Genomic DNA, 14,216 nt, shown 5'->3' with positions numbered 1-14,216 from the left:
CTTAGGATGTGACAATCCCTGGTTGGGATTTGACATTGTTGGTTATTCTACATTTGCCGCCAACCACTACTTAAGGACCTGCTATGTCACCCATATCCATATCCTTAACCTTCAACGTCATTCTTTGTTTGAAGTGTAACAGAGATGTGTCTGTCGAAAGTCTTTGAAGAGGAGGAAATGTTTTCAATAGATAATATGCGTACAGCCATGAATGTAGATCATACTTGAAAAAGGATATACAGTCATCTCTGGGACTACTTAAATATGATGTGTCACCTGACCTTTGGCCTGTACGCAATAGTCTCCTTTTGGTCTCATCGTTCACAGGGTTACACCACAGTGAATTTTCAGAGATATTTGGTATCACTAAATGCAGTAGTCCTTATTTCGTACTTCCATAAACATGGCATATTTGTTCACTACATACATGCTTCTTCTTTTAAACTCCTGATTTCTGACACTGAGTGGTCAGACAAAATGGGCAAGCTTTCATGGAAATGGAATGCATCCATTCCACTTCATGGAACATATCCTCAAGCATTTGAAACACCTATTGCTGTTTTCAATGAGTAATATTTTTGGGACTGTGTTGCTATTCATTTAAACCAAGATATACACTGTGGCTTTAAGAGCTTTGAGGTCTGAGGCTTTGTCGGAATGAGACTCTGGAGGTGTCCCAGATACATTTTCCATGTTGAAATGACTGATTAGTGGGAAAACTATTGTGTGCAGAGAACACTTATAGGTCCACATAAAGTTGTGTATATTCTTCTATACAAACTTTAGGAAGTATATTTATTGGACAACAAACCTATTTGTACTATTAGGTCTATCCTTGTTAGGGGTCAACTAGTCAACTAGGTCAACTGTTATGAAGAGATCGCCAAGGGTTAACACACACATATTGTATGTTATATAGATTGGTACAACAATCTCTCTGATGAATTATAAATGCAATGAGGTTTCAAGCCACATTCGGCCTGTCCATTCATTGTGATACCCAATGCTATCTAGTACCACTGTTCTCTTCATTAGGGCGGTATTTGTGTTTGTTTTTACAACATCCTGTGAAAGCTATTAAACCCACTGTCTGATAGAGCCAGCGAAGCTCAGGGGAAAGACATTTGATATGTGAATAATCCAGACTCTCAGAAGAAAGAAAACAAAACCATCCGTGAACCATATACAGTATGTTAGCTGCGTTAGATGGGGAGGACACTGACCTGTCTGTCTTTCATCAATATATTGAAAACAATTGTAATGCATAACACACGGTGTATTGTGATCGTGTTTTGTCATATAGAGTAAGCTACATACTCTGTCTTTGTTTCCAGGGTATGCCTGGCGTGCCTGGAAATGAGGGCCAGAGTGGAACTAAGGTGAGCTCCTGTTATTCTCATAAAGGTCTGCCCTTATATTAGGATGTACCCATACTGTCTATTACATTTTCATTAAATATTGATTCAAAGTCACAATCTCCTTCCCGGCAAGTTTTTTATAGCAAACTTATGTGCTGGCAAGAAAGGCTATAATGTTATTGTACTTTATTTGGCATTCCCTTATTTTATGTCTAAAACTATTTATGAACACTATACTGTTTTCAACTATGGTTTACATGCACTGTTATAATGTATAGACTAAAATAAATAGGAATATAATAAAGTAAGCCTAGTCGTTAAAGTGTTGGGCCAGTAACCGTAAAATTGTTGGTTTGAATCCCTGAGTCGACTAGGTGAAAGATCTGCCGATGTGCCCTTGAGCAAGGCACTGAACCCTAATTGTTCTTGTAAGTCGCTCTGGATAAGATTTTAGCATCTGTTAAATGACAAAAATATAAGTGCGGGTGATGGATTTTGGAAAATCCACAAATGATTTTGGGATTACTAAAATTTGAAGACTTCAGTCTTGCCCACAAATAAGTACATTTTCAAAAGTCCTCTGAGGACCCAGTACCCTATCCCCATAACATTAGACTTTTATAAACTATGGTTCAAGTTTTGATATTGAAATACATAATGTTTAATAAAGATGTCATAAGTGACAGAGAGAAAGAGCACACATGCAATCAATTAGGGAAGTTGTTATACTTGTATTTCTTCGCAAAAAATATTTCCAAATTGAACAACTGCTGCGTTAAATTACAGCATAGAAAAATGACTACCAATGTTATTAATTATATGATTCTATAATTACAGGGTGAAGATGGTTTGCCAGGACCGAAGGGAGCCAAAGGTTCGACTGGAACATCTGTAAGTTGGCTGCCACCAATAGATCCAGTTTCAATTTGTCCAAATGTATTCAGGGTCACACTTACAGTAGTATATTTTACATATGTATGGAGCAAAGTTCTAAGGAATTTTCACACATACTCAATGATCCATAATAAATACAAATACAGATGTGTAGAGATACCGGGAACATCGAAACTGATGTTGTTTTCTTGTTTTTCTTATTTAGGGGGACAATGGATTGCCTGGTGAACGTGGATCATCAGGACAACCTGGACCTAAGGTACCAGTGGTTTCTGTTCTCTTCCAGAAATGTAACATCTTGTCAATGGGATTATGTCAATCACGGATTATGTCGATTTTCCTTTGCCCAATGTCCATGTGAGTACTATTTGCAGAAGTAGTAAAATGCACTTTTCATGGGGGGCTGAGAACATCGCATAACTTGTGTAAATATAGTCAATAGTAGTAGTAAAGATTGCTCAAACATATACCTTAATACACCATATTAGCATTGAAATGATGTGAACCAATACAGGTACAAATGTAGGATCTTAATTTGATCACTGTTTTGTTGCTTAGAATGTTCCTGCACAGCAGGAAATGCTAACTTTTAGTGTATTTTAATTTTAAAAAGGCTTCTAAAGTTTGTCATTTCCACCTTTAAATTTCAGACTTAATCTAACAAAAAATCCATCACCTCATACAAAAATGTCCATGAATTATAATTGGTTTAATAGGTATTTTCCTGCTGTAGCAAACTGGCACAAATTAAGATCCTACATCTGTACTCTGTTGGACCAATTTGAGTGTTCTGGCCAGAAGATCTCAACTACTCCTGTCTCCTGCAACACCACCACTAAAAGCAGTGCTGCAACACCACCACTAGAGGCAGTGCTGCAACACCACCACTAGAGGCAGTGCTGCAACACCACCACTAGAGGCAGTGCTGCAACACCACCACTAGAGGCAGTGATGACCACACAGAGGAACTTTAAAACCCTTAATGACATTGAGCAGTGTTATGAAATTCAAAATATTGCCGGCTACATTACCTCATCTGTCCTTAAAAGGGTTTATAGTTGTGCTGTGCATATCAGCCCTTGTCTATTGGTGTGTGAAATCCGTTCCTCTAGTCGTGTTAGAGTGCCACTGTATAGGCCTACCGAGACATGCAACAAAACTCTGCATTATTGTAGATGCATATAGTGCTTGGGTTGGCATTTTCTGCAGTGATATAATTTCTAGCGAGTATGTTGTTTAGAGCAGTGCCATGGTTATACTAGAGACGCCAAATGAAATGGTGATACAAGCTGACTACTATTGCCTTCGCCAGTGGAATTTTGGGATGGAAATCAAAAGCGGTCTGGTACTCTGGTCTCGACTCTCTGTCTCCCAATCACTTTTCATTAGCTGATATCTGTTTAACAAGAGCCAATGTTTATTGGTTAATGGCACAGGAGTGAAATAGTAGTTTCTGGACATGAGCAGGGTTTTCATATTAATGTCCTAGTTTCAAACAGCATTTATTAGGGAGAGGATATTTGTTTAGAAAAAGAAAAAACACAAACTAGGGCTGGGTTTAAATCTGATCAGCGCTAGATAATGTAATAGTGTAACAGTACTCTTCTTGCATTGTGTACAATCAATCATCGACACAAACTCCAACTTGTAGCACCAGTCATGGAGCTTTATTCTGATAGAAACAGCACAAAATTTCACATCATGCAATGCACGGCTCACCATCCAACTCTGCACTCACGCACGCTGGTTTGGTGCTTGTTCACTGAGCAATGTAGTTACCAAAATAATACAACAATTACAATATACAATATAATATTTTGAACAATGTACCTGATAGAAACAGCACAAAATGTCACGTCATGCAATGCACGGCTCACCATCCAACTCTGCACTCACGCACTGTACAAAATATACAAACCCCCTACCAGACACAGTAAGTTGCTAGCTAGAATTAGCGGAAATTCTCTACAACAAAATGCACGACAAATATTCACCAAAAAACGCTGCATCTTACGTGTGATGTTCGAATAACATTTACAAACAAATTGATATAAATTGTACATTTAAATCATCACTTGGGAGTATAAAAATCACTTTTGACGTACAGTGCTTTGCAACCAACAACTTACCGCTGGTTTGGTGCTTGTTCACTGGGACGATTCTAACTGAAACATCCCCCCTCGTAAGCAAGCTACGCAAACCAGCCAATAAGATGCCATGTTGAGTAGGTGAAGGCAAGACAAAACTAAAACCAAAAACCTATTGGCTTAACAATAAAGTGGCAAGGGGAATCACCAATATAACCCTGTTACAATAGCACGCTTGACATTTAAATGTAATTTCTGATTGAGCCGACATATGCAGCACTTACCTTGAATGTGGTCTCTGCCAATGTGGAAACAATGCCTTTCAACAATGCCTTTTTTTCACAGCAGTATTTCATGATTTCAAAGCAGAATTGTATTTACAAATCAGCATCTTCTATGTATTTTATGAAGTACCTCCTTCAACTAATAATTTTTTCTCAAATAAAGGGCAGCAAAGGTGAAAGTGGACTTCCAGGTCAACCAGGGGTTCCAGGACAGGAGGTCAACATTTTAAGTTTTATATCGGTTGATATTGTGTCTATTATGAATGTAAAGGTGATTACGTAATTTAGATTTGTTTTAAGAAGGCTGTGTGAGTCATTGATGAACCCTTACAGTGCGACGTAAGTTACAGAACATCTAAGAGACAAAGTGTCCTTACTGTGGGTTCTTACTATGTACAGATATGTGGTTGTCTCACCCAGCTATCTTAAGACTGTAAGTCGCTGTAATAAGAGTGTCTGCTAAATGACTCAAATGTACATGTACAGTATAATGCTGATTGAATGAATGCTATTCCAGGGCAAGTCAGGTGACCATGGTGGAGCAGGTCAGCCAGGACACCCAGGAATGCCAGGCCTGACAGGACCTAAGGTAGTTATTAGGGAGAGGACAGTCTCCTACAAAATCACTCTTAACTGCTGTGAAATTACTGTGTCTATACTGTTCAATAGGGATTTACCTACTTAGCAATTATTGGAATTATTGGAATTAGCAATTATACTAATTTTCACTAAATGTTCTGCTCAAATAGGTTCTTTTGAAATTGGTATATATTTTTTTTTTTCTGAGGCGTAGTGTACGAATGAGCTGGGATGAAGCATTAAGAATGTTTTCTGCAAATGTTTTCAGTGTTGCCATCCCGATCACATTTTGTTTATTTAATGAGCGAGGAAAAACACTGACGTTGCATTTTGATGAAGAATTAGGAGCCAGAAAGCTACTTTATAGTGAGCTGTGTTTCCAGATTTACCTCCATTAACTTCAATAAAGAATAATAATTTATACCACAGCTTCCAAGCAAGCCTTTCATAGGATGACATAAATAAATTACCCCAAGGACTGCAATTTACAGGTGAGGGTTACTCAAATGCAATAAAATACATCATTGATCAATAACAGTATTTTTTACAGGAACTGTTTCACAGACATTATTTGAACTTCCACCCTAGAGACAATTATATCTAGCTTACCGTATCATAAACAGTACTTTTTAGTTTGCCTTTCGTTTAATTTCTACCACTTCAGGACAACTTGCAATCTTACAACAAAATATATTTTCAAAAAACAGGGAAACACTAGAAGAGGCTTGTAGAATGTTTAACATACTGTCATCTGGCATATCCATAGCATGTTCCATGGACTTGATGCAGCTGAAGTTTGAACATTTGTAACTGTAACTCTGTATTCTCCTATTGTAACAATATTCTAACAATATCATAACACGTGATTGTTGTGTAATTTCTATCTCACCAGGGACAAAGGGGAGATCCAGGTGAACGAGGAGGGGAGGTATTCGCAACATTTAATAACTCCTGATGACAATTCAAATCCATTAGCTGCCCTTGATTCTTTGTATTCCATTCTCAGATGGAATTCCAGACATTTAAAGCATAGTTTAGTTATATTTTGCCATGCTGTTCAGTCCAAGAGAGCAAATAATGGTAAACAGCAACAAAATGAAATGTAATATACTGTAACTGATGAACATATTGAAACCTTCATTTGACTTATGGACCGGAGGTTGCTTTGGGAAACATAGGTACCAGTCAAAAGTTTGGACAAACCTACCCATTCAAGGGTTTTTCTTTATTTTTACTATTTTCAACATTGTAGAAAAATAGTAAAGACATCAAAACTATGAAATAACACATGTGAAATCATATAGTAACCAAAAAAGTGTTAAACAAATCAAAATATATTTTAGATTCTTCAAAGGAGCCACCCTTTGCCTTGATAACAGCTTTGCACACTCTTGGCATTCTCTCAACCAGCTTCACCTGGAATGTTTTTCCAACAGTCTTAAAGGACTTCCTACATATGCTGAGTACTTGTTGGATGCTTTTCCTTCACTCTGCGGTCCAACTCACCCTAAACCATCTCAATTGGGTTGAAGTCGGGTGATTGCGGAGGTCAGGTCATCTGATGCAGCACTCCATCACTCTCCTTCTTGGTCAAATAGCCTTTACACAGCTTGGAGGTGTGTTGGGTCATTGTCCTGTTGACAAACAAATGATAGTTCCACTAAGCGCTAACCAGATGGGATGATGTATCGCTGCAGAATGCTGTGGTAGCCATGCTGGTTAAGTTTGCCTTGAATTCTAAATAAATCACAGACAGTGTCACAAGCAAAGCACCCCCACACCATCACACCTCCTCCTCCATGCTTCACGGTGGGAATCACACATGCGGAGATCATCTGTTCACCTACTCACCGTCTCACAAAGACACAGCGGTTGGAACCAAAAATCTCAAATTTGGACTCATCAGACCAAAGGACAGATTCCACCGGTCTAACGTCCATTGCTCATGTTTCTTGGCCCAAGCATGTCTCTTCTTCTTATTGGTGTCCCTTAATTGTGGTTTCTTTGCAGCAATTCGACTATGGAGGCCTGATTCACGCAGGCTCCTCTGAACAGTTGATGTTGAGATGTGGCTGTTACTTGAACTCTGTGAAGCATTTATTTGGGCTGCCATTTCTGAAGCTGGTAACTCTAATGAACTTATCCTCTGCAGCAGAGGTAACTCTGGGTCTTCCTTTCCTGTGGCGGTCCTCATGAGAGCCAGTTTCATCATAGCGCTTGATAGTTTTGCGACTGCACTTGAAGAAACTTTCAAAGTTATTTAAATTTTCTGTATTGACTGACCTTCATGTCTTAAAGTAATGATGGATTGTCTTTTCTCTTTGCTTATTTGAGCTGTTCTTGCCATAATATGGACTTGGTCTTTTACCTAAAGGGATACCTTTGTATACCACCCCTACCATGTCACAACATAACTTATTGGCTCAAACGCATTAAGAAGGAAAGAAATTCCACAAATTAACTTTTAACAAGGCACACCTGTTAATTGAAATGCATTATAGGTGACTACCTCATGAAGCTGGTTGAGAGAATGCCAAAAGTGTGCAAATCTGTCATCGAGGCAAAGGGTGGCTACTTTGAGGAATCTCAAATATAAAATATATTTTGATTTGTTTAACACTTTTTTGGTTACTACATGATTCCACATGTGTTATTTTAGAGTTTTGATATCTTCAGTATTATTCTACAATGTAGAAAATAGTAAAAAATAAAGAAAAAACATTGAATGAGTAGGTGTGTCCAAACCTTTGACTGGTACTGTATATACAGGTTGCTACATTTTCCATGTACAAAAGACTGCTTCAAGCATAATCGGATGCTTGGCTCACTACCTCCTTCCAAATGTGGTTGCTTTCATTTAGCCAGAGTGGAATCATGTTGAACAACCGCTTAATTGAAAAGTAATGGAAAACAGGGACAGCTATGATCTTTTGGGGGGAAACTAGGAAGCGTATTGAATCACATGACAATGTCACCACAGGACTGCGGTTAATTAAGAAGTCACTTGTACTGAGTCTCTGGATGGAAATATCATTCAACTGACTGTCATGGACATAGCAACAACCTTCTTGTAAAATCTCACTAATTTGATTACTGAAGACCTTACATTTAATCACAAACAGAATGACTAAAAACAAAAACCATAATTGCTAGTTTAATTTTCTCTACAGGGATTGAGAGGTGAAAAGGGAGATATGGGAATTCCAGGGAATCATGTAAGTTCCCCTTCCTATGATTACATCAAAAACATTTTTTACATCAATGAATGAATTCTGTAATGGCTATACAAGAGCATTTTGTCCAATTGGACAGTTGATTGTCCAGTAGCCTCGGAAGCCCAGTTACATAATAGTTACTGCTTGCAAGTGCTACAGTAGACTTTTTCTATTGGGAAACTTTTCTCACCACATTATAGTGGTTCTTCAATAGCCTAAATCATTTGTAAATGGGAATATTTTGCTCTTGTCACAATGTATTTATTTCATATTATAGACTAGCACTGATCTAATACATTCATGTACAGAAATTGGATTGTGAATTTGGAAGTGTCAGAACAACTCTCAAATTGACTTCTGACGATCACCTTTCCATTGACAATATCAATTTAAACAGCATGTTTTCCAATTAAACCACATCTAGAGGATATGGAAGTTAGTTGTATTTCCATCTCATTCAATTCCAATTACATTATAATTAATGAACATTACTAATAATCAGCCATTATGACTTTGATTGACAGGGCTCTAATGGCTCATCGGGACAAAAAGGAGAGGTAAGTTTGTCATTGACTACTGTAAGTAGCTGTAGCCCTGAATAGCCAAGCATACATCCCCCTCTAGAGCAGTGTGTGTGTACTTATACTATGCTCTTGTGGAAGCCAGAAAGGGACAACAGGAGACCCCGGTCAGAGGGGACTGGGAGGTCACCAAGGCCAGCCAGGACTATCTGGGCAGACAGGCCCGCCTGGGCCTCGAGGACAGAGCGGGGACGTTGGCCCTCTTGGGCCACCTGGACTAGAGGGGAGACCTGTATGTACCTCACCAGTACAATCACCAGTACACTGACCATCCTTGGTCATCAACAACTACCCAACATGTCACTTTTCAACAACAATCGTTCACTGTTCCATCAATGTCTATACCATTTGTATTAATTGACTCATACATTTTGCATGATGCCATCAATCATGTCACATTTCCACAGGGAAGGGAGATGTCCAAGCAAATAATTCAGGAAATATGCAGAGAGGTACTTAGATGTGAGTATTGATTATGTTTGATCATTGCTGTACTCTGTATAGTACACCTATATCTGAGCCCTCTCCATTGTGTTTTCATCCCAGTGGAGATGCCTTCACTTCTTCTCAGTAACCAGCAGCTGAGTAACTGTGACCACTGTCAGACCAGGGATGGGACTCCGGGTGCACCAGGCCCGGTTGGGCCCCAAGGATCTACAGGCTTTCCTGGGAACCCTGGTTCCAGTGGACAGCCAGGCCATCCAGGTCGACCTGGGCATCCTGGGATGCTTGGCTTGAAAGGTAATAAATAGGCTTTAGGACTCAATTAATCTGTGCAGTATGTACAGGTAAACAGTAGAGTAGAATATAAACATAGGCCTAGCTTTTTCCTTTAGTCAAATAAGATTTTAAAATGTGTTTGTACTGTCTGGAACACATTGCATTCTATGTGTTCTATCTGGAACACATTGCATTATATTTGTACTGCCTGGAACACATTACATTCTATTTGTACTGTCTGGAACACATTACATTCTATGTGTTCTATCTGGAACACATTGCATTATATTTGTACTGTCTGGAACACATTGCATTATATTTGTACTGTCTGGAACACATTGCATTCTATGTGTTCTATCTGGAACACATTGCATTCTATGTGTTCTATCTGGAACACATTGCATTCTATTTGTACTGTCTGGAACACATTGCATTCTATTTGTTCTATCTGGAACACATTGCATTCTATTTTTTTCTATCTGGAACACATTGCATTCTATTTTTTTCTATCTGGAACACATTGCATTCTATTTTTTCCATCTGGAACACATTGCATTCTATTTGTTCTATCTGGAACACATTGCATTCTATTTACACTGTCTGGAACACATTGCATTCTATTTGTTCTATCTGGAACACATTGCATTCTATTTGTTCTATCTGGAACACATTGCATTCTATTTGTTCTATCTGGAACACATTGCATTCTATTTGTTCTATCTGGAACACATTACATTCTATTTATTCTATCTGGAACATATTGCAGTCTATTTGTTCTATCTGGAACACATTGCATTCTATTTGTACTGTCTGGAACACATTGCATTCTATTTGTGTTTCCAGGAGATCCTGGATTAAAGGGTGAGAAGGGCAGTCAAGGAAGAACAGAGATTGGAGATCCGGGAACACCAGGGCCTCCAGGTAATAATAAGAATATAATACATGTTTACTATGTATGGTACGCTACTGTTCATTCAATTGGATATATGCAATTTACACTGAGTATACAAAACATTATGAACACCTACTCTTTCCATGAGATAGACTAAGATCCCTTATTGATGTCACCTGTTAAATCCACTTCAATCAGTGTAGATGAAGGGAAGGAGACAGGTTAAAGAAGTATTTTTAATCCTTGAGACAATTGAGAAATGGATTGTGTATGTGTGCCATTCACAGGGTGAATGGGCAAGACAAAAGATGTAAGTGCCTTTGAACGGGGTATGGTAGTAGGTGCCAGGTGCACCGGTTTGTGTCAAAAAACTTAGGCTGTTCTGAGGGCAAAAGGAAGGGTGCAACTTAATATTAGGAAGGTGTTCTGTATGTTTTGTACACTCAGTGTAGTTATATCTATTCAGTTATTTAGTTAAGATAGAAATGGAATCAGGAGAATGTTCTTAAGATTGATGCATCTGAGTCACTGCATAGTGTCCAATCATGTCCTCAGTCCAAGCTGTTGGAGAGTACTTTCTGGGATTCATTTCAGATCTATTGCGACCCTTTTCCCTCTTCTGCAGATAAACACATTGTAAGCCTTCTGGGACCTTAGCTACCCTTTTTCAATCAAAAGTGATCAAATAACAGGATTAGGAATTGTTGGCAAACCAGTAGGACATGTTTTGGAACCACAAGAGAAACATCTCATTTGTAATTGTCTACTTTCCCAGGTCAAATGGGTCCCCAGGGGTACAGTAAACCAGGTCATCCAGGGAAGCCAGGACCCCCTGGCTTAAACGGGGAGGAGGGTAAGAGAGGTAACCCTGGGGTCCCGGGCCAGCCGGGGGTGTGTCATCTATCCATGTGTTACGGTGTCATGATGAGGAGCAGGGATCCTTTCAGTAAGGGACCAAACTATTGACCCAACATGGCAGCAGGCAGGCAATCAAACAGTCTGGAGTTGATGCATACATCTCAAAAGAAAAACAGCAAATCTTTCCAATCTCAGGAAGATCACATTTTACAGTGTTTCCCATTAGTCACGGAAACAGGAAGTACCTCTTAACATGTATATAGCAAAGATACTCATGTGCATCCTTTCATGACTTTTATCAAGCCCAGTTTATACCTGGTTCTAACCTGGTCCTTTGTCCTGATCTTGTCCACATTTTGACTGTCCCCACATTTTTAGACAGGTGTAGACAGTTATAAGACTGTGATCTGATTGTGATCGAATCTTCCTGACCAGCTTCTTAGGTAGTAAGGCACACGTTGGGTTTGGAAATATCTGTGTAGACGAATCTGGACAGATGGCACCATTGACTTATGTAATCAATATGTGTCTTAAAATAAATAAATAAATATTATTCTGAAGGAATAGCTGTGAAATAATTTGCATACAGGGAGGGGCCAGGAAATCTGGTCACAATGCATGCACAGTGGACGGATAAGAGACTACATTTCTGAAAATTTGTGAAGAATCAGAATGTGGACAAGATCAGGACACAGGACCCATATTAGCAGCAGGTATAAACCGGCTTTAGAGGGGAAAAAAACGTATTCATTCTGTTCTTCTCACATTCTGCTTGTTATGTCATGGGCTCCATTTTGCTTTAAAGGGATAGTACAACATTTTGGCCTTTTTGTACTTACCCAGAGTCAGATGAACTCATGGATACCATTTGTATGTCTCTGCAGGCAGTTTGAAGGTAGGTTCTAGAGCAATTGCTAACTAGCGTTAGCATAATGACTGGAAGTCTACAGGAACAGCTACAGGAACAGCTAGCATGAAAAAATGCTTCACTATCCCTTTAAAGAATGATAGTAATTGCTCCTACATTTGGATGGCTTTGGTTGGCATTGGTTGGATTCTGAGCCAAATAGCAATACAAAAAATCCAATGTAAAGAATTCTGCATTGCTCACACAGGAATAAAGGGTTGGTACTCCACTTGGACAATGCTGATGGTACATTGTCTTGCCATATACTGCCCCCTGGTGTTGATTTTTTTTGCACCATACTTTTTGATCGGTCACCCCAAAATTATGCATTTTTTGCACCAGACTTTCTGATTGGTCACCCCAAAATGTTTTTGTTTTTTGCACCATACTTTTTGATTGGTCACCCCAAAATTATGCATTTTTTGCACCAGACTTTCTGATTGGTCACCCCAAAATGTAGTGTTTTTGCACCATTTCTTTTTCATGGTCACCCCTCAATTTGTTTAGCAAATTTGTTTGTATTTTTTTATGAAATGTTTAAAGACCCTGTAATGTATTATAATTTGTAATTTGACAAATAAAGTTGTTGTAAACAACATCTAAAGAATTATTACAAAGTGTCAGGCTAAATCTGTGAGCTTGCTATCTCTATAATGGAGGCTGCTATGTTCATGAAACATTTTGATGAATAAACATATAAAAGCCATAATCTAAAACCTGTGTGCATTACAGCGATGCTATTTCAGTTTATATTCTTTTTTTTTTAGTTTATGTATTGTATGAAAAATACATTAAAAAGTATTTTTTTTTTTACTTGAGTAGAGGATAGGCCTACCTACTATAACAAATGTAAACCTTGGAAATCCTAGCTACTTTCTGTCAAAAGAGTGAGGGCTAAATGAAACATGTTGACATCTTGACTTAATCTGAAGTTTGCTCTGTTGCAAATGATTTACTGTTCGCGCATATAGGACATTTATGTGCCTGAGTACCTTACCTTACCGTACCTTGTCTTACCTTAGCCTATCAAGTTGAAGTATTTTTGGTTATTTATAAAACTGAACTAATTTACTGTGTATTGATGGGCTTTACCTATGAGAGCTTGGTCGTTTTTTTGCTGTGTCTAATTTTGTATGTGTAATGGTGACTTTTGTATTGACTTTTGGTATCATTAATTAAAACTTTTCTATGACGTGAAGTTTTTTTGTGTTTGTGTGTGTCATGTAAATTAAAAAGGATATTCCACCACTTTTTACCTCATATTATTAATTTCCCTCTGTTTCAAAATCACAGTTAAAAAGAAATAACTTTTGATGAAATCATAATGGGAGCTTTTCTTCTTATCTTTTTACATACTGAATGTAGAAATGTGCCATTTTCATATACTGTATGTAGACACTTGTATGGTTCTGGAGATAATATCAGGTAAAAAAGTGTTGGAATTTCCTTTAAAGTACAGAATTCTCACTGGGGGTAATTGGGGATGATAAATGATGGTCCTAACACTCTCACACTCTTACATCTTTGTACGATCTTGATCAACTGTCACATCACAGTTGCCGGATGACTCAGCCTGAATTTGTGTGTGTGTGCGCGCGTGTGTGTGTATCTGTGTGTCTGTTTATGGCTGTCTGTCTGCATTAACAGGCAATGTACACATCCTACACTAGATGGTGCAATGGGATTACAAGTCTGCAACTAAACTGTGAAATAACTTCATCAATTGGGATGCTTAGTCAATTGAATGAAAAATAAATACTTTATAGATTGCTAATAATAATAATAATAATTTACAATTTCTAGCTATTTTCATAAGAAACTCAGCTTCAAAGGCATAGAAC

General features: G+C 38.3%; 1 protein-coding gene across 1 annotated transcript in view; it reads left to right on the top strand.

Annotated features, from left to right (window-relative positions):
- Positions 1–13,565, top strand: part of LOC120030032 (collagen alpha-1(XXI) chain-like) — a 45,562-nt gene extending 31,997 nt beyond the window's left edge. The window contains exons 18-30 of the mRNA XM_038975349.1: positions 1,335–1,379; positions 2,196–2,249; positions 2,458–2,511; positions 4,787–4,840; positions 5,141–5,212; positions 6,095–6,130; positions 8,373–8,417; positions 8,942–8,974; positions 9,084–9,230; positions 9,406–9,460; positions 9,545–9,739; positions 10,562–10,639; positions 11,386–13,565. Of these exons, the coding sequence (XP_038831277.1) occupies positions 1,335–1,379; positions 2,196–2,249; positions 2,458–2,511; positions 4,787–4,840; positions 5,141–5,212; positions 6,095–6,130; positions 8,373–8,417; positions 8,942–8,974; positions 9,084–9,230; positions 9,406–9,460; positions 9,545–9,739; positions 10,562–10,639; positions 11,386–11,576 (1,059 nt within the window). The 3' untranslated portion in view covers positions 11,577–13,565. The remainder of the gene's footprint in view (positions 1–1,334; positions 1,380–2,195; positions 2,250–2,457; positions 2,512–4,786; positions 4,841–5,140; positions 5,213–6,094; positions 6,131–8,372; positions 8,418–8,941; positions 8,975–9,083; positions 9,231–9,405; positions 9,461–9,544; positions 9,740–10,561; positions 10,640–11,385) is intronic.
- Positions 13,566–14,216: the final 651 nt, after the last annotated feature.

Source organism: Salvelinus namaycush, chromosome 35, assembly GCF_016432855.1.
Source record: "Salvelinus namaycush isolate Seneca chromosome 35, SaNama_1.0, whole genome shotgun sequence".
NCBI classification, from domain to species: domain Eukaryota; kingdom Metazoa; phylum Chordata; class Actinopteri; order Salmoniformes; family Salmonidae; genus Salvelinus; species Salvelinus namaycush.
The sequence above is the reverse complement of the archived record's forward strand: the minus strand, read 5'-3'. Positions and strand labels throughout refer to the sequence as shown.